The sequence below is a fragment of the Agelaius phoeniceus genome, chromosome 1, assembly GCF_051311805.1.
Source record: "Agelaius phoeniceus isolate bAgePho1 chromosome 1, bAgePho1.hap1, whole genome shotgun sequence".
Taxonomy (NCBI): Eukaryota; Metazoa; Chordata; class Aves; order Passeriformes; family Icteridae; genus Agelaius; species Agelaius phoeniceus.
This window is the reverse complement of record NC_135265.1, coordinates 140,355,552-140,377,739: the sequence shown is the minus strand read 5'-3', so window position 1 is coordinate 140,377,739 and position 22,188 is coordinate 140,355,552. Positions and strand designations below refer to the sequence as shown.

The 22,188-nt window shown below is 34.2% G+C and overlaps 1 protein-coding gene across 3 annotated transcripts in view; it reads right to left on the bottom strand.

Annotated features, from left to right (window-relative positions):
* Positions 1 to 22,188, bottom strand: part of CSMD3 (CUB and Sushi multiple domains 3) — a 594,913-nt gene that overhangs the window by 219,975 nt on the left and 352,750 nt on the right. For all 3 annotated transcript variants that reach the window (XM_077188509.1, XM_077188511.1, XM_077188512.1), the window contains 5 exons: positions 19,280 to 19,467; positions 16,670 to 16,858; positions 8,020 to 8,136; positions 951 to 1,166; positions 169 to 357 (listed from right to left, as the gene is read on the bottom strand). In XM_077188509.1, coding sequence (XP_077044624.1) covers positions 169 to 357; positions 951 to 1,166; positions 8,020 to 8,136; positions 16,670 to 16,858; positions 19,280 to 19,467 — 899 coding nt within the window. The remainder of the gene's footprint in view (positions 1 to 168; positions 358 to 950; positions 1,167 to 8,019; positions 8,137 to 16,669; positions 16,859 to 19,279; positions 19,468 to 22,188) is intronic.

Sequence of the window (22,188 nt, the reverse complement as noted above, 5' to 3'; positions counted from 1 at the left end):
ATACCAAATATATATTTAAAAAAAGGTTAAAAAATTGACTAAGGAGATATGGAGAATATGAGAGTACATTAAAAAGAGGTGTATTACCATGCTTTTCCATGCTCTAAATCTATGAGTCCATGGACAATGACTACACATACAAGCAAATGAAAGCAGCTGACCACGTACCCACACACCTTGGCAGAGGTGCACTCCATACTCGTCGTCCACCACCAAGACAAATAACCTCTGAAGCTCCTTCTAAACGATATCCAGATGAACAGGAGAATGTCAGAATATCTCCAACACCAAAATTAAATCCTGTTCTGCTACCAAATTGTGGGATCCCAGGATCTTCACAAGGTTCAAGATTATACTCTGCAAACAAGAGCAAGTCAGCTTCTATGAGAACATGTTCTTTACCAGTCATATATGTAATCCTGCAGTCTAGTAATTTCTGTATATTTCCACCTGAATATCAATACAGGCATCAGATTTTAAAACAAAATTATAATGTGAATGATAAATTGTTAATTAGATTATGTTGAAAGTAAGGCATATTAATACATTCACAATGTTTTAAGAATGCATTAGGCAACATGATTTATCATTCTTATAAGAGTCATAAATAACTCCAGTAAATAAAACAAATTTTTAAAAATTGCATAACAAAAACTAAATAGTTGACACTTCAGCTCATCTGGAATTTGAGTAACAGAAATTAGACTAGCTCTCTTTCCTGCCCTCACTTGATAATGTGTCTTACAGTTTACTGCCATCTTATTCATCATGTGGCACAGAGGTTCACTTGCTTTTAAATTATTGTGCTGAGGAAAAAAATATATAACGCAATTTTTCAGTATATATATTAATCAAAATAATTTAAAGTATTTTTTTCTTTATATAGTATACAGAAAAAAACCCAAAATAGCAAGTTTTTCAGGAGCCAGATATTACCGGTATTTCCTTACCAGAGAAAGAAATATTAAATCCTTCATATGATATTGAAAAATCTGAAATAAACCTCAACTGAGCTCTGAAATTTCCATAGAGACCAGCATTGATTGGTGAAGGAAGCTCTGAGCCAGTCAGACGTGCCAATGGCTGTGTGAAACTGCCATTCTCTGTTATTAGTAAGTAGTCATGATGATCCTCCAAATGAAATGTGTAGAAGGTGAATTGCACACCTATTAGAAAAAGTAGAATTAGATATACATGTCACCCTATTAACATCCATGTAACTAAGCCAAAGTTAAAATTCATGCATCGCATTATGAATAATCATTTGGAAAATTAAATAATCATTTTTTTTCTAAAAATTAGTATCTCTTTTGATTTTGGAATTAAAATATCTTTGCAGTAGGTTTTGTTCTGACGTCATATTTAACTTTTGTCTTTAGCTGCAAAATATGGACATCTGATTTATAGAATTTAAACATAGATGCTTCCATTTTTGTGTAAAATTCAATGACGCGCTATGTATATTCAAAAATACAGTTAATTAATGGCAGAATAAAAAAGGTAAGCCTTATTTTTTACAATCACCAGTATCCTTGAGTAGCACCAGTGAAAGAAAAGATTATAAACTATATGATCTTAAATTCTAATGACACATCAGTAGCCTCACCAATTCCTCCCAAAAAAAAGGGAGATCTCTAAATAAGATGTGACATACATCAACAGTACAATTTTTTTTGCCAATCATCATCTATAAATCACACATGCAGAAAGGAAGATATCTCCTGGAAACCCAGTAGCCATAAAAAGACTTAAAGATCAAGACAGACAATTAAATCACTTCTGCATTTTTAACTAAGAGTTAGAGCATGATCTTTTGGTAGAATGCACAGAAAAACCAAGAAAAATAAACAGAAGGATCCATTAGCTAGCTTAAGTGATTAGGGATACCTCTAATGTAATGCTATTTTCAGTTTTATCATGTAAGTTATAAACCAATGATTCAGTCTCTTCAAATATATCTGATGGTGCAATACTTAGGATGATCCATTCATATGATTGCGGATTAACATAGCAGATGAATAGTAATGACCTTTGGATACTCTCATGGCCAATAGATATTTAATAGTAAACAGAATTTAATCAAAAAGCAAAGAAACAGTTCCCCTTCCTACAGACCCAACACTGCACCACTTGCCCTACCACCAGCCCCAAATTTCCCAAACAGGGTAATAAAATCCAAGCTAGTTATACTCTGCTTGACTAAGCTGTCTAAATAAAGAAATATAATGCCCCATCAGATGTTGTAGGTTACCTTTTCTAGACCTCACAGGCAGCTTTAGAAGCTCTCAGTACAATTGTCTGTTATTGTTTTCGTTTGTTTGTTTTTATAATATTTCTGAGGTTGCCTGAATAGCATTAAACATTTATGTTAATGCAACTCAATCACACCTGAGAAATACAGCTTGCATGGGTATCTAGAATGCAAGGACACTTGGTTTATAAACCTGGTAAAGGACTTTTCAGGACAGGAAGCAGAGACAGGAAATGAGAAAAGTAATGAATGGTATACACACACACATAAGCTTTAACGAGCAGCATTAAGTGGAAGTACTAACAATGACCAGATTTCTTATGTTTCTGTCTAATGGCAAATTAAGTGTATTATTGTAATCTTAAAGCAGTTACATCTTAGTAATTTATGTAATGGGGGAAAGAATTTTATCTTGGGTCTCATGAAAATTAAAAATTTACCATGGAGTATTTGAAGGAATTTGTGAGATTAAGTAAAACTGAAGACTTTTTTTTTCTTTAATGGTGGTTGGAGACCTTAAAACTTTTAGTGAGATGTTTTGGGCCAAAGGAAGATAAGGGAAAGGAACATGCCAGGTAAGAGTGAAAAACATGTCAGAAAAGGGAGAGAGTTAAGGCTCTCTAATCCCTGCACCTAACCAGTGCAACCTGTCCTCTATTCTTTTCAAACTCTACTCCTTATTAGTGTGCAAATGTTTCTTCTGTCCAGAGATTGAGCACATGGGTGACCACTAGTGAACATTAGTGTGGACTGTCTGGGGAGCAGGATGAGGTCAGGGGACAACTGGAAAAAGAGCCATTGATCACAGACCAGGCAGAACCTAGTAGGAGTAGAATCTGAACTCCAGGTCCTGGGTCAGAATATGGAAGGTTGGGGGAGCACATGCATGTGCATTTGTGAGTGTTATTTCTAACAGACCCCTTTCCCCTCAGCCTGGATGGAGAAATAGGATTTGGTTGCCTGTGGTGTTCACGTCTGTTTCAGTGCTGCTGGTTTCTATGAGGGCCAATAAGACATTTGCCTCCATCCTTGTTAAACTGTGTGACCAGCCATACATACTGGCATCTTTAGAATACATGCTTGGTCTTGCCATCAGCTGGACATACAGATAGGAGCAATCAGAGAAAAACCCTGGATCTTGGAGACCTTTATCTTTTACTTCCCTTTAAAGAGACTGGAGAACCATTCAGGTTTTTCAAGTAGATAACTCCTTCTCTTCTTAAAACTCCACACACATCACATACTCCCTCTGAATCCAGAAAAACACATTCTTACTAAGTAGCACTGATATAGAAATTACTGGATGAGATTTTATTTTACGCTTATGGTAAAAATAAATAATCCAAAAGATTTATTCTGGCTTTTAAAAGTTCTTAATTTACTAATTACATGAGCAAAGCCATTCATCTATTTTGATAATTCTATTTATTCTCCCAGCTTGTGTAAAAATAAATGGGGAAAAATGACACACAGAATTCTGGAATTGGGATGAAGTTGCATATCTTTTGAACTAATGTATATAAATATAGCTTTGGAACTAATAAATTCTTAAATGTCTGCATTTTTTTTTAACTTAGTTCATATAGGATGTAGTGTTCATTTCACATGCAAAGAGCTCTTAAAAAAACCCATGTGATATAGATACAGAATAAGACTGAATATCAGCTCATATTTTTTTTGCATTTACTGCACTCCAAATTAATTTTGGTCCTTTTTATGCATGCATGTACACTGAAACAACAAAATCAGAAATGCCAAAGAAAATTTTATGGTAGTAACGCAAAATAATGAAATTCCTGTGAATCACAGCTGAGCTTCACTGACTATTGTTCAAACATCACACAAGGTTTAACTCAAGGGAATGTTTCAATCAATTTTGCAGATTGCCATGACATTTCTTAGCAAAACCCCAAGGTATATTACAGCAGTAGCTGTACAATTTGGTTTTCTTCAGAAAATATTCTAATCACATTAATAAGTGCTGTGTGACAGATTGTGTCTTCTCCAGGGAAGAATTCTAAAAGATATGTTCAGGTAGATTCTGTCTCATTCTGCCCCACATGCACCTTTTTTATAAGGGTAATATTTAAAATCTGAAATGAAGATAGGAAGACATAATGTGAGATGTCGCTTCTCTATGTTACAATCCAGACTGTTGGGAGACGGGTTAATTAACTGATCTCATAATAGATCTTTTAAAACATACCACTGACACTTCACACATTTCATTTCACCATATATTTAAATTGCATTCTAATCACAGACAAAATGCAATAATTATTGTCAATAGGTGTTTCCTTTTCTCTTCATTATAGTGATTAATAGACATATTAACTATATTTAAGATAAATGTTCAATTCTCTAGTTAATACATTTTTAAAAAAATGAAAGAAAATTATATCGTTTTAATAGACACTCAAGAATCATAATGCTGCTCCACAAGAACACAAATGAAAAATTAATTCTAGAACTTTAGATACACTTGAAGAGTAAAATTAAAACCAGATATATTTATATTGCAATGTTGTCATTTAAAACAGTGTATACAAACACAGAAACTGTATTTCCTAGCAATTCAACATATACAGACATAAAATATACATAATAACTAAAACTATGCATTTAATTACCTGTTATTATGTAATAGCAGTATGAAGTTTTAACATAAAGATGCGTGTATAAGAAAGTACCTCACAGCATTCTGGAGTTACAAGTTATATACTTTTCTCTTGGCAGTCTGCCATGAAACTACAAAACCTTGTAGAAAAAAACTCCAAAATAGTCTTAAGTAAAAATCATCTCACTAGTTAGTAGCTAGTAGAAGATACTCCTTGGGTTTCTGAAGCTGAAATTACACTAGCCATGAAATAGAGCAGAAAATGAGATATCAGAACAATTTCTCCCTATCATAAAAATAACCCATTTATATGTATGGGATCAATTATTCTAAATGGTAACCATGTAAACCTTAGTCACTCAGTCTCCCCATAGACTGGACATTACATGATGGATGGAGATGAACAGGTACCTTCAGAGGATAGTTCATTCCACTCATTTCTTTAGGGTGCAATGACTCATATCCTAAAGTTATATGCATTTTTCCATTAAATACAGAAGTGTCCTATTTGACTAGTTCACTGTGACATAGAACTTAACTGTTAGAAATTTAAATTAAGTAAGCCTGTGACATTATCATAAAAGGACAGCTATCTTCCTCATGCAGTACAACAGGAAGAGCTTAAAGAATTAATAGCCTTTTGCCGACAAGTACAAAATATGAAGATTTCATACACTATTTCCTACTCAGAGCAAATACCACTCTACAGTTTTTTCCAGCAGCTCTTTGAGCAGCATGAATCAAAATGTCCAAGTCAAATCTTGACATTGCATACATGCTTAATGTTTTTTCCTTAATAACATTTCCATACAACAATAAAAATTACAGAACCATAGGTCATTTAGTTTGGATAGGACCTCTAAGATCATTGAGTCCAGCCACTAATCCAGCACTGCCAAGTCCACCACTAAATGATGTCCTTAAGTGCCACATCAACATGTTTTTTAAATGGCTCCAGGGATGACAACTCCCTGGGCAGCCTGTTTCAATGACTGATAACTCCTTCCATGAAGAAATTTTCCCCTAATGTCCAATCTTTGGACATGCTCCAGCACCTCAATGCCTTTCTTGTACTGAAGGGCCCAGAACTGGACACAGGACCACCAGTGCTGAGTACAGAGATACAATCACTGCCCTGGTCCTGCTGGCCACACCATTTCTGATCCAGGCCAGGATGTCATTGGCCTTCTTGGCCATCTGAGCTCATTGCTGGGTCATGTTCAGGTGCTGTCAACCAGCACCCTCAGATCTTTCTCCACCGAGCAGCTTTCCAGCCACTCTGCCTCAAGACTGTAACATTACATGACATTGAATCAAACAAGACTACGAGTCTATAGATATGTGTGCATACATGTTTCGGTGTATATGTGCTTATAAATATCCATATTTATACTATTATGTCTTCCCCTCTATATTTTATTTCTGCAAATTTGTTTTCCCAGGAGTCTCATTATATATGGTGGATTTTCTTAACAGGCTCATTTAAAATATCATAACATTGAGAATTTCAGCTTTTATTTGTCCCAACTATTAAGTATTTCTCTAGCTGAGGTTTTAAGAAAAAATGATGAATCACAAAAAAGCTGTTTCATTTTCTAAAAAGGAAAAGAAAATTAAAGAAACCCCCAAAACTTCCCAAAACTTCCCAAGTACTTTTCTTCATAATCCTGTTTTTATTTTAGGAGAAATGAAAGAGTTAATAAAATGTCTTTCAAGAATCCTGAAAAATGTGGCTTAATCTGACCTCATTTTTACTGTAGGATTCTCATCATTTTCTGTCATGTATTACTCCATGAAGCTAAACTCTTATTCATCTCTGCTACTTGCCTTCAATTCTCAGATTATAAAGCTTGTGCTGTTATCCAATGACTTCTCAGACAGAGTGCAAGATAAATGACTACAGGTCTAAGAGTTTCTTTACACCTTCTTTTAGTCTTTTTTGCTTATCCAGAAGAATAAAAGATACACAGTTCCTTATATTCCCACAACTCTAAAAGCCACGTATCATACCTAGAGGTAACAAAGGCAAATGCAGTATGTGATGTAGCATCACTAAGTTCAGGAGGCTCTTTCACTGTGGATATTTAGAATCAAATTACACTGACACAAAGGCATCACTTGGTAATAAGAGAGACTACTCTTATTACTGCAAGAGCTGGAGCAATAATGTTGAGAGACACACTTTACCACTTTAATGTTTTAAGGAGTTTTAAATGGGACACCCAGTCAGAGTGATTTAACATCTAGATGAGAAACTATCACACTACTTGTACAAAATAGAATAAGGGGATCACAGATCAGCACAGTTCTCTTTATCTGAAGTCTTATTTTTATGTTACCAATAACTCTTTCTTAGAGGAATACATCATCAGCATACTTTGTCTCATTTTTCATACCCTCACAGAGAACCATGATGAAATTCAGAATTGAACTTGCCTTCCTTCTTCTCTCTTTCATTTCTTTTTCTGTATTCTCTCCAGTGTTACAATATAATTCTCCTTTTTTTTTGTTCTTACCAGCTTACTCTATTTGTATTAAATTTCTCTTGCGACATCTATCTCTGTCTCCTTCCCCTAACATTAAATCTTATACTGCTCTAGCTCTTCCCACCCATAGTACAAGAGTCACTCCCATATTTAATATAAAATACCAACAAAAACCTAAAAGTATGATCCATCTCATCTAGTACCAAAACCTTTCATTTGAAAGCAACTAGGACACGTTTTTTTTAGGAAACTTTGATACCTGGAAATACCAGCTTCCATTTGTGTCCTAAGCATTATTTAAGCTCTCAGAGAAGAGCTAAAATCCCTATTACATTTTTTTCCTGAAATCTGACTTCAAGAAATAACCACCTCTTCCTTAAAAGCCATCTCTCCTTCAGCTTCTGTGATCAGCCATTATATAATTCTTTCTCACTGATTTTTCATTCTGTGGGAAGGGTAAGGGCCTAGTCCAGTTCTGGAATTCTAGGAATTACTACAAGAAAATTAAACAAACCCAAAAATCAGCAATGCAAATCCAAGTGCTTTGGTGCTAACCTAGGTCTCCTTCTAGAGCAGAGAATACTGGGCTTACATACTAAAAAAAAACCAAAAAAACAACAAAGAACCAAAAAAAAAGTGGAAAAAGAGAAAAGGATTTTTTTTACCTTTTCCATGGGTAACATCCACAGTCCATGTGCAATTCAGTGAATTTGGATATAGATCAGGATAACCTGGGGATAAAATTGTTCCACTAGGTCCTCTAACATCTCCACCACATAAAGCTAGAAATAAAGAAAATAATAACAATTACAATAATAATAATATAAATAACAGAAAACATACAGATAAGAGAAAATGTGAGAGAACAAACCTAAAAATTTCTGCCTTTAAAATTATTTAAAAGTAGTTACTCAAATGATTTAGCAATTTAAGATATGACTAAAGGCCATTTTTATACAATAGAAAAAGAAATTAAATCAATTATTAATTAATTTTTGTTTAATATGCATAAGAAAATCAAAATCAAGTTTCATTAGCTGTTTTTTTCAGGTTTCTGGAGTCTCTGTGAAAATTGTTAAGTTCAGCAGAGAGATGAAGGCAGATGATAGAGAGCCAAACAATATCACTTAAACAGAAGCCAAGGCTGGAGAGTCAAAATGGTGGATCTTGGCTATTGAAGAATTATTTACTTAAAATATTTGTGCAGGGAAGGTTGACCTGATTTCATGAATACAATTATAATTATTGGTTATGTGTTTATAGCTGTGATGTTCGTGCTAATGACAAATTCCAGTACAAGAATAAGCATTTCTATAGTTTCATTAGCAACTTTATAAAAGTAATCGGTAATTGAGCAATACAAAAATTAAATTACAGCTTTAGTTAATGCAAAATACAAAAATTTAGTCATAACAACACTGGCAAAAATGTACAGCTCAATGATCTTCTGTTCCAGGGTTTTTGAAATACAACATTAATCAGGTAATTTTAGTGAGGAAGAGTCTTGCATTTTAGGATTATCATATATCAATAACAGCTATTAAAATTCAGTACCAAGTCATTACATCAGAGTTCTCTGAATATAGATTATCTCACAAGGGCATACATTATAAAACAAATTACTAGTTCTGTTTTTTTTTTCTCAAGGTTAAAAGCATCTATTCCTTTTATTTTCCTTAGCCTAATTATATGCATTACTGAAATTATTTCGCAGAAATATTTTAGAATAAAAGCAGTGAACTATTGTCACCAGTTTCAGGTCAAATAATCTAGACCATTCCAGCAGTTGATTGCAGCTCTCCCTAAGAGCAGTCCTTCCAAAGTAATTAACACAAATTCTTCTCTTATCTTTAGAAGATGTTAAAGGTTCTTCAAAGGCACTTTTGGAGAGATGTAAATGGCAGCTATTTGTCTGTAACTCCAGTTGATTCAAATATCAAACCCTCCTCTTGTTCTATAAGCGGTCACTCAACTATTTCTTGCTCACGTCTGTGCTTCCCACCCTGCTGCCACAGCAATGAGGGTGAGGGAAGGAGCCTGTCAAAGGTTGGAGGAGCAATGCCTCTTTCTGAGATGCTGCCCCACCTGCCCTAGCTGATTTAACCTGCTCCTACCCCTCCTGAAACATCTGCAGCACCTCCTAAGGCAGCACTCAACAGCGTGACTTGTAAAGGGGGGAGAAGTTGGGCCTTTCAGTATGTGCTCAAACATTACATACTTCAGGAGTAAGGTGCTGTGAGTAATTTGCTGCATCATGCTGTTTCTTCTCCTATGTCTTGATAGTTATCCTGCTTATGGCAATTTCTACTACACTTTGATGGAGTAAATGATTGAAGTTATACTCATTATGCTTTTGCTGTTATTGTTCTATATTTGAGAATGAATATATGGACATGTCACAATCTTCTGCTTAGATGTAAATTCATAACTGATTTGAGGACACAGAAGAAAGGGAATCAAGAGAATATCCAGAATGTACCTTCAATCTCACCTTGTACCTAAGCAGACATTTGTGTCAATGAAATACATGCATTTTCCAGACATTGCAGTAGCACTGTGGAATGTTTTCATAGAGATCAATTATTTTTCATAATGAGGTTATGGCACTGCATATCATCATTGTGTTCAGGGCACTAAAAGAAGTATACATTTAATAAGCCTTATTTTATAAACCAGAAATGGAATTTCATCCTATATACTAGGTTGAAGGCTGCCCTGTCTTGCCTAGCTAGAATTTGTTTGGTCATTCTAACAAACTATATTTCTGTTTTAAACATGCTTACTTGTCTGGATAGCCTCATGATTGCTTTGTATGTGCTATTTCTCCTGCCAACTTTCTAGCCTTTGTTGGCCTAATTGTAAGATGGAAATTTGCAAATCCAGTACCACAGGCTGAAATAAGACATTCTGGGACCACATGTGCCCAATCTCTTCAGTGTTGCCACAGGCAAATAACCTCCTTCCATATTAATTTTCCTCCTCACTTCTCTGATGAAGAGACAGTGAAGGCAAATACTGCCACCTTATAATCTGATCTTGCTATATTTAGACACTAGCAAAATACAGCCAAGGCTGTGACAGCATATTATTGGAGCTCCTGATGGTAACTATCTACTTCATCCATTAAATAATAAATACAGCCAGTTTTTATAATCATGGGCTATAGACCAAATGATATATTTTACAGGAGGTGTTTGGAAAACATTTCAGGAATGCAAATAGTGACAAAACATCTATGGCATGCCATCAGGCCTTCAGTGTAACTCTGTGAAGGCTAGCAGATGGCAGAAAAAGGCATCAAGGGAGCAGCCTTTTAGAAAATAAAGCCAAGCTGACAAATCTGAAATCCTAGATGTGCAACTGGCCCTGATAAGATGGCTAACAGCCCAAGCATGTAATATCACTACTAGTATCTGACTGTTTTTCAGAGTGCAAAGGAAAACAGGAGCACGTAAAAATAAGAACAGCAAAGGATAAATACACGTATTTCCAAATTCTACCTTTCACTTTATCTGATTACCAAGATGGAAGCTAGGAAAAAGTAGAATGAACACTTAAGGAAACAACTGAGGTACTACTTTTGATTTATAATGTGGAAAATGGAACCTTATGTTAACACACCAATTAATTTTTTTTACGCAATCAGAGAAGTTGAATCAAGACATGCCTGCATTACTGTTTTCCAAATAGTGTGAATCAAAATAAAAAAAATTTTAAAAAATGTAAAACAACAACAACAATGAGAATAAAAGAACAAAAGAGTAAAGAGAACAAAATATAAAAGTGGTTTTATGAAATACAGATCAGTATGTGGAAGTATACACTGTGGTGATCAGAAGTGATGCAACAATTTAAGAAGCAAGTTTTGGATAACTATGAATGAGGATTCCAATTTAATAGTGGAGTTTTGTTCAGATGTTCTGCTGAAATAAATTCTTACAATATTGGGTTGAATACTTACACTCTCTTTTATTTTGCACAGTAACATGATCAGCCGCAAAAAAAAAAAGTGACAACAAGCAAGCCTAGCTTAGAAAATGGTTCCATATATACTTTGAAAATAATTTTTGGCCCAAACAATTTCAGAACTTTTAGTCAGGCTACTTGTGTCTCAGTGGGAGACATGCAGGCCATGTTTCATCCCAAAAATACATTAATAATTGTAATAAAAGCACTTGACTTTTGTCATTCATAGCAAAGTTCCACTTCAGACCATATTTCATGCTACTATAAAACTATTATAGGAAATCAATCTTGCAATACTAGAAATAGCCTTATAATTTTCAGCCTAAATTTATTCATAGTCTATTTTTACCCATTTGATCTTCTGCTAAACTGTCATTATATTGTATTCCCTCTTGGGGTCTCACTTGGGAAGGCTAGCAAACCATGTAAGAATCTATGATTTTGGATCAGTAATGAGACAGGATTTTTTAAATCTACTTCAATAAGATATGGTTTCCATCTCTACGACCCCGCATTAACAATTGCAAGTACTTCGCTGTCTTGTCACAGCATCTATGCCACAGAAATATATTTCTAGGACACTTCACATTACATTATGACATGTTTTCTCATATTTATTTATTTGTGTTTTCAATTTTATTCACATGCCCTCTGTTCTGGTTTTAGCACATTCTACTGTAGAAGTCAGTTTGTATATTCTCTTCCTACACAGGGTCATCCTGTATAGCTAGCTTAACACTTATTCACAGAAAACTCTCTTAAATTTTGCTTTTTATAACCATCAGGAAAACTCAATAACCACTAATTATGTTGCTGTCACCTGAGATCTACAAATACAATTTATAATCTATGTAAAACTAGTTTGTTTTCATGTGATAGAAGTAAGTCTCAGAGTTATGAAAAGTATAGTGATATGAAATGTCTAGAAATCTGGTTATGAGAAGAAGGGGGTCCCTGTCAGAGAATGAAATATTATAGTTTATGACTGAAATATTGTAGTTTATGATTTAAACATTTTCATGAAGGACTTCTAAAACTGTATTACAAAAGCTGCAGAGAAGATCACCATACCCTGAATGGGGGTCTGAGAGGCCCTACACCATTCGCTGATGAAAACAAGTTGTAGTAACAACTCAGGGCTGGCTGGGGACATTCACAGAGCACAAGCCTGGTACCTTCAGGGTGGAGACCAGAGCCCCAGGGCCATCAGCTGCCAGGCTCACAGACCCTCACAGCAAAGGGTGGGGGAGAGAGGCTTTGGGTGTGTGTTGGAAAGGCCTCTGGGCAGAGGCAGCGTCTCCACCCTCCGCTGTGCAGAGGAGCCGGGCTGAGCAGCCCCTTCCCCCGGGGAAAAGCTCATCCACAGCAGAGGGGGTGACAGAATATACAGAAGAGACCTTAAAGATCATCGAGTCCAACCCATGCCCTAACACCTCAACTAAACCATGGCATGGCCCATCAAAGGGCCCCCAAAGGGGTCCCCAGACCCTGCAGCAGAGCACCAGAGATGGTGCAACAGACCCTCAGTGTTGCAAGGACAGTGTCAAACTGGCCTCCTGCAAGGGAGGCACAGGGCGTTCCCACCTGCCCAAAGCGTGGATTAACCCACGGAATTCTGCACTCTTCAGTGTGGTGCTGTGTGTGGCAGCCACAGGGGACCCTGACCACCAAGGAGACCAGATGGAGGGGATCAGTGAGACATAGCTGGGACCCTTGGGTGGGTGATATGCTTCTACATAACCCCTGTCCTCCCTCCCTTCCTTCCTTCCTTCCTTCCTTCCTTCCTTCCTTCCTTCCTTCCTTCCTTCCTTCCTTCCTTCCTTCCTTCCTTCCTTCCTTCCTTCCTTCCTTCCTTCCTTCCTTCCTTCCTTCCTTCCTTCCTTCCTTCCTTCCTTCCTTCCTTCCTTCCTTCCTTCCTTCCTTCCTTCCTTCCTTCCTTCCTTCCCTCTCTCTCTCCTTTCTCTTTGCCTCTTTTACTATTAAATTAAACATATCAATTCTTTGCTACCAGCTTCTAACCTCATTTGGTTTTAATCTCGTTTTTGGGTATATTTTGAACCTTCAAAGTTCTGTCCGGTTTATACACAGAGACTTGTCTTTCTTTAATGCTCTGGGTTTAAATCAGATCATAACAGTCCCCATATCCAAAAAGAACAGAAAATATGAAGAAAATGTATGAGATAGATAAATAGATAGATAGATAGATAAAGATTCATATAAATGTATTTTTGATGCATTTCAACTGTGTTCACTAGTAATTCACTTAAAAAAAATAAAATAAAACCTGTTTTACTTTTTTAGCCTGATTGATGATGGTGATATCTGTGAAATTAGCATTTTTTACATTTTCAAATGGTATAATCTATTATTTTCTTATATAAAGATTTTTCAAGAGACTAGCCACAGATCACCACCTGCAAGTGAGACACTAACATAAAATAATGTTATCTCAATTTTCTCAGGAAAGATAAAATTCTCTTAAGAAGAAGAAAAGTTTTCAGAAAAAAACAAGAAAAAAAACAACCACAAACTTTTTTGCAGAAGTTCAATTTGTTGTAAGTACACATAATTGGAAACTATTTGGTTTTCAGAAGTGATGGAAAGAGAAAACACACAATTATAATTGATTAGTAATAACAATTAGCTTTAGATTTGAAGCATCATCAAAGAAGACTAATAACATAGGCCAGTTTAGAAAGGACTGCAGAGAAAAAAAAAGAAAAATCTATTTATATGGAAATATCTCTGTGTGTATATAAGTCTAAATACAAATATATGTGTGCAAAAACACACAGAGGCCTCATTACATTAATTTGTTTAATTGACTCTAACTTCCATCTGCAAATGTAATTCTGCGATGATTTTCATTTATTGTGCAATTGGATAAGAAAAGTGGCATATAGAATAGACTAAATTTATTGAAACTGAATTAGAGCTTGAATCTAATATACTGTGCTTCACAGACCAAGTAACTTCAGCATTTGTCTTCCCTAATTATAGAAAATGTAATGTATCTTAAAATGGGATGTAGTTCAGTTGGGGTAAATAAATAAGGATATGGACATCAAATTAACATACTCAGCTGCAAGAAATAAACCTTAGACTTATATTATGCAAGAGATTCATTTAATATAAACTAGTGTAGCCTAGATTACTCACAATATAAACTTGCATTTTGACCTTCTCATTTAAATCTAAAATAGACCAGGTACATGGGAATTGTAGAGATGCAATACAAGCAGTGTTTTCTCAGCAAAGCTTGTAACCACCTCTTTTACCTCTTTGTTTATCTGGGCAACATCAAACACATAATGAAAAATTTCGTTTACGCTCCTTCAAATAATAGAATTTCAGTCAACACCATGTTCTACTTTGAGGAGAAAGTTGCTTTAAGATTCTAAAATTTTTTGTCTTATAGTCATTTCTGCAAACCACACCCACTCATGAGTTGCCATGACCTATCTGCACAATTACCATGATCTGTCTCCACATCACTACACGATATAATTATAAAAAAAGAGATGCAGTTATCAAAAGAGCAAACAAAAAAGATCTTGTCTCTTCAGAAACCATCAGAGTAACATTCTGAATGCACTGATGCATGTGATAGTGACTGATGTGTTTGTTAGTGGTATGATTAATACAAACCCAAACTCATAATTTATGCAAAGAACAGCCCATTTAGCAAATTCCCTTTTTTGCCTGGGGTGCAAGGACTCTGGATTGTTTTAAAAAACATTCCACCAGAGAAGAAATTCAGCAATGAAATGAAAATTACATCAACCATAAACTGACTACATTTAGTAGAAAAAATGTACTCAATCCTACTTTTACAAAATATTTATTGAATGGAAAATCACCATTTAGCAATGTGCTCTGGAGAAAAAGAAACCTCAGTCACCTAATGAATTGCATATTAGTTCGGCATCTTTAGGAAGAAACTGATTATAATATGTAAGTTTATTTCACAACAGAGCACAGTATTCATAAGGAGTGTGCTTATTTGTGTCTTTTACATGGTTAGCATCTAGTGCTTATCACCATTAAAAAACACATCCTAGTTTTGTGGTCTATTCAGAAAAATATCATCCCCTTGACTGCAAATTGTGGGAACCCTGTAATTCTTCATTGCAAGAACCTGACTGAGATGTAGAATCTTTCAGAAAACAGACTCGGAGAACTACAGAGGGCCGTTTTCAGCAAAGTGATTATTCACATCCCTTTCTATTACCACAGATTTTGAGAATTATCATAATCTGACACCTTCAATTTCCTGAACATAAAATCCGAAAGCATTTCCTAACTAAACAATCTGAAGGCCAAAGAAGTCCCTATCATTTTCTTAAGAAAGTAATGCAGCGGGAATGAGTAGTCTTCCATATGGCAAATCACACATAATTCAATGAGCTTCTGTGTCAGTCTTCATTCAAATCTTTCTCTCAAAATTATTGTCCTTAGACACTAAGAACTGTATTAGAAAAAATACAGTATCATGTACATTCTCCTACAGAATGTAGGAGACTACAGAAGTCAGGAGACTTTCTCTGGTTAAATACTAGAAATTAAATGGTTATATTACTCCTGAAAACATTTTTAACATGAAAAACATGCAGCATGCTGCAAAGAGGGAAACTGTTTTAAGAAGTAAATATCTCAAATAATGTAACTGAATGAACATCACAATCCACTTTCTTAATAGTACATATAAATAGTACATATAAATGATATGACCCCAACTGGGAAAGCATTAAATGAACAATTCCAATTACAAGAGATGACTGAAAATGTTAAATAATTTTTCAGATTTAATGATATAGTGGAGACCACTTTTGTCTGGTTTAATAATCATCAGATATAATGTGGTCCTAATAAATTTCCACAGTGATGGAAGGGTGTGAAGTTCTGTTAACAAGCTATAAACAGAGTGATCATCATGAAACAGGAGAAAATGAAGTTTCTGAGTCAGGTGCAAATGAACTTAATTTCATGGGTTTTATTTTATGTCAGCAATCTCTGTCCATAGATGGATACCCAAACACAAATATTTTTAAGCTGTAATAAGTTCTTTACAACCAGATATACACAAAGTTTGCAATCAGTTAGCTCACAGTTACATAAATTCAGATAGATATACCTTCAGTAATCTGCAGGATTAAATAACTATATATTATTCTCTGTTTCATATGTCTTATCACAGAAATATATGGCATTTATTTTCTCTAATTACTCTTTTACTTTCCTAAAAATACAGGTTTTACAGGCCCTGGCATTTAAATCATTTTGACTAATAATAGTCTGGCAAAACTTGTATAACTTAAAGTACTCTGTATTGAATCTGTTCATCCTTACCATCACAAGTTGGGAGTGGGTGACTCCACCAGTGATTTTTTTCACATAGTAAAGGCTCCTCATGACTGAGCCTATAACCTGGATCACAACTAAATGAGACAGTGGAACCTATGGAGAAGTCATGTCCATAACGACGTCCATGCACTGGTATGCCAGGATCCAAGCAAGAGTAAGTATTAACAGTTACACCTAGATTAAAAAAAATTAAAAAAAAAAGAAAAGAAAGTAATTAAACAAAGGACCTATAGATTTTTTAAAATTAATTTAAGTAATTGGTTGTGATGGTTGTGCAGTGAAGGCTTTATTATCTCACATTTACAGTGCATTATCTTTCCACTATTCTTCTCGATGTTACCATTAAAAGATACTATGGATCACAATTTGAATCCTGCCATTGTTGTAGAGAAAAATAAGAAAACTATCCCAAAATTTACAGGATATTTAGTTTGATCCTGTCTTAGTAACATTAAATGATTTTGTACCTGATGCTGATATTAAAAAGCTTTGATGATCACTCAAAATTTTGATTTTCAGCCTTTATTTTTTCCTGAACAAAATTTGCTAGCATAGCTGAAATTGGTTACATTTCTTCTGATATTTATATTTTAAATATTTACATAGATCAATTATTTACATAAATCATCCTCATACCTAATGTTATTTGATATATGAGACATTGAGAAGATAAAGAATAGCGGAAAAGAATAAAGAGAAGTTGACTTGTTAAGGGATTTCAATGTGTGCTAAAAAATTAAACCTTTTAGATTATTTCCCAGTGAGAAGTTCATATACAAAGCTTATATAAAGAAGTTCATTATAAAATAATAATGAAAAAAACTCAACCCTCTACAGATAGTACTGAAATTAGTAAATTGCTAGAAGTATTCAGTGCAAAAATTTTATGCATGTTATTCCTTTTATTCCTACATAGAAGTCATAAAAAATCTTTCATTACAAAGAAATTCATTGTGGAAAGATATAATTAGCATAAAAGTTATGAACATATAAAAGATATAAAAAGCTTTCAATACAATATTTGAAGGGAGAAGAAATGATGAATAGGAGACCACTGATCATTATTATTCGTGTTTCCAAAAAGGAAAGCAGAATTGGATTGTCCTGGATAATGCAAGATGAGAAACCAGTAAGAATTAAGCAAAAATAAAATGAATACTAGACTTTCATGTATAAACAGGAGCTATTAAACAGAAAATACTGAAAATTGTTTATTTTGTGTACCAGGGGTAAGAATATATATTTTCCATGCTCTCTGATAGTATAAATTTAGCCTTTTTTCTCCACTAGTGTAGAGAACTATGGGGTGTGGATCACTTTTACAAAAAAGAGGATTTTATAATGAAATTCAAGAATTTATTTATAAAGAAATTTCAGGTTTCCTTTCCAACTTTATTTAATTGAAACTGTTAATTATTTGTAATAAGTGCGGATTTTCTTTTTTTGCTGTTCACATTCCCAAAGTATAATTTCTACCATTTAACATTCAGTCTTTCTAGGAATTTAGTGTATTGGTGGGCAATCTTAATCTAGTGTTCCTGATGTGTTAGCATAGCCTTTTTTCAAACTTCTGAATGGATGAAAACCTAACAAAATCATCACTTTTTCATAATGCAGAAGATTATACAGATAAACATTTGTGGGTGAATGCTAGGACAGGTAATAATTTTGGTATAATACGAAATTTTTTTTTCAATAAAAAGCCTGAATTTAACATTTACTGGAGTTCAAATCAATCCAAATTTTATCTGGCAATATCTCCCCTATGCATATTAGTTTTAGTACCCTTATAGTGGCCAGGAATAGTGTAAAAAATAATGTTAAAAATTAAGAACATCTGGAAATTTTTGGTAATAACTCCATCAAGTACAAGCAACATGCCAATAACCTTTACAAAGCAAATAAGATAGCAATTATGGTAAAATATTATTTCTCATATAAATAGGAATTATTACGACAGAAGTTATATTTAGAAAGACAAAATGTAAATTGAATTATAGTATTTCAACATAGGAATTTTAATAATTAATGAAGTAGGAAATCTTACAGATACTTTCTGCAACATACTTTATATGACTAAAATAAGGACAAAAGAGTATTTTTATGTCAGAAAAAAAATCATATAGGCAAGTTTTTAGAATCATAAAAATCCATAATCAACCAATTCCGTTTCTTGATTTTCAGATCATTATGAAAACTGCATTTTCCCCTATGTTCAGTTAGAGATGCAGATACATCAACCAGAACACTAATTCAGTTTTTTTCTTAGTTTTTCATAATCTTCCTGATCTCATGCCATTTTACATGCACAAAAATGCATTGTATAAAATTTAAGAATATTAAGACATAAAAGCAGCCTCCAGAAGAAAGGCATTTACTTCTCATTCTCATCTTTTGATTCTTAATGCACCGAGCAGTACATCAGTGACATTAAATATAAATAAAATTAGTGGTCATCTCTGTTGCACTTTAACGTTACTAAATCTTTCTCAGGTTGGGAAGTAACAGGAATTTAGCCAATCTGATATCTGTACATGACTAGGGTAAGCATTGAGGGGGAGGGGAGATCAAATAATACAACTCAGAAGTACTTACTTTCATAGTGAATTTTGAATCCATTGTTAGAACGACTGTTATCAGTTGTAAAGAGAAGATACATGAAATTGCTACTGCTAAACAGAAACTGTGGGACCTGTGTACCATTGTAAGAACCCAGAAGTGGAGATAATAGGTTTGGTCCATCATGAACTTCCAAAACATCGTAATTCAGTTCAGTCTGAAATCTGGAATTGTGGAAAAACACAGAGGCACAAATTTAAGAGACAGTTAAAGCAAATTCAATAAACACATATTTTTTAAACTGTGCACCTTTCCTGAAAATATTTTTTCTCCACATATCTATTATATTATATTAATTATCCTATATATATTAATTATCCTATATAATTTATGCAATAATAAAATTTCAAGTTAATTCCTTCAAAAGATGAGAAATAAATTTAAACTCCTTGAGCTGGTTTGTATGGCAGGAAACAAAAGCTAAAAACAGTTTGTTAATAAATATTAACAATTAAAAATTCATATGCTATTTTATAATATTATTATTATTCTTTTTCAATAACAAATTAAATTATATAGAGAGCATATTGATGCATTTGGCAAAAATATCAAGGTACTTTGTATCATCAATGGCTCATACTCTTGAGTTCCTTCCTCACAATCATCTATAAGCAGGGATAGAATTATTTGACTCTTGACTCCAGTGGCTTTCTGCCAGCTGAGACTCAGTCCAAAGTAGTGACAGAAGTTATTTGAAGAAAAACCCACAGCTAAAAATCCCTTTTAGAAAGCACTAAATACAGTATGTGTGCTCTCCCTATCAAGGAAAGCTGAGTGAGATAGTGCTGTTAGATATCTCCTTGCTTGTCTTCTTTTAGATGGTATCAGCAATTCTAAACACCTGTTTGGTGTTTTGACAGTGGCTTATCTCTTTCTTGCTATGACAGACTTTAAATCAATCATAATGCTTTATAATGGACTCTGATGGATTACTGAAAGACCTTTCCAGAATTAAAAAGCAACAATTAACAGCAGGGTCTTACAACGGCCCTTAGATAGTCTTAATTCTTGCTTTGATTTACTTAGACACCTAATTTAGCTTGGTGAAATCCATTCAAAGAACTGTGTGAGTAAAGCCAGTGTACTGAGGAACTCGATATTTCAGTATTTATGTCCCATGAGTCTGAGCCTAAAGATCTAAAGGAGTCTGGCAAAAGACAAGAAGACAAATTAAACCTACAAAACATGTATTTTCTTTTATTGATGTTCTGCTCCCACTAAATAACATATAAAAGAGCACAGAACTAAAGTGATAAGGAGTTACAGAAATGAAGTGGGATAATCCTAGAAGCAGGAAAACTGAAAATTTTGGGTTTTGTTAGCTCCCCCAGTAACCTGTAATGACATTCTGCTGAAAAACTACTAGGCAATAACATGCTCTTTCCCATATTTTCTTTTTTTTGTCTTTTTTTCCAGCAATCCATACAACACCGGAGAAATCTTGGAAACAGATCATTTAGTCTTGCTCAACTTTCTTAGCACCTATATCAAAAGCATACTTGAGACAGAAGGTGTTAAAAGCCATGGATCTGATAAATGTAATGCAACTAAAGTCAAGTTGAAATTAAGTTGAATCTCCAAAGACATAAAGGAAATTCTCTCAAAACTACTTAGACTACAGCACCACAAATATCAGAAAAAAATATGAAGGTGAAAAAAATTAAAAACCACCCATGAAGGACAATGTAAGAACTATTTTTAAGTGAGAGGAGCTAGACAAATTTGAAGAAGGCATTATGTTCAATGCTTTTGCTTGGTCATTTAGCTCAAAAACTGAAAAAAATTCATTTATAAATCTCAGGCTTATATCAGTTTTTCCTTCAGTATCTTTTCCCTTGATGCTCAACATATCTGCTATATTTGCATACTTTTTTTTTCCCTCAATGTAACAAAACAGTAGAGGCTTTTAAGAAACTGAATAAGAAATACCCTATGCTCATGCAAGACCCTTCCAATGTTCTTTCCTACTTAGTTGATCCTTATTGTTAAATTAACCTGGATGTCTTAATTGCTATGTCACATCTAATCTTATGAAGGGCTCACAAGAAGACAGGAGTGAAAAATGTTTTAACACAGGAGATCCCATATACACTTTTTTAGGAGGCCTTATTTGAATAGATAAAGGTGCCTGAATATTTATAACACACATCTTTGTTTCTAAGAGACATCCTTATCAACTCATTGCAGTGTCAGGATTTCCTGCTGCACAGTAAATACTCAATAGACAAACGTGACTAGTACCCCAATCAGTAGTTTGCTATCAGCATCTCTCACATTTAAATACTCATAATTAGGCTTCATGATAAACACTTCATTACAATCAAGAATGGCATTGCCATTTCTCACTTCTGTCATTTCAATTGAGCCTAAAAAGATTCTGATTTATAACAAAATATCAACAGATTATCTATCTTAGATAATTCCTTGTAGAACAGGAATAAACATTTTAAAAAATACATGCACAATCATATAAAAATATGTGAAAAAGTTTTATTTTTTGCATGCCAAAAGCACAAAATTAATAGTCATTTTTATTTGATTTGTCTGTAGATCTTCTTTTCTCATGTCCATCTCCTTGGCACAGGAATGGTTTAGCATACAGTCATGGAATGCAGTACCTCACTCCTATCCAATGTGATAAGAGAGAAGATATAGGAAGGTAGGAAGATTAAAAGGAAACTACTCTGTGAGTGGGAAACTTAGAAAATCCAAATTATTATTTAAAAGGTATAGATATGTACAATAAATATTTATCGCTGACCAAGAAATTCAAAATCTTTCAAACATCCACACAGATTGTGGAAATTTTGGTATTTGCACCAATGAAGGCTATAAAGAGTATGTGTGTTTCTCAGGACAAAGTTAAAAGGCAAAGAAATAGGAAA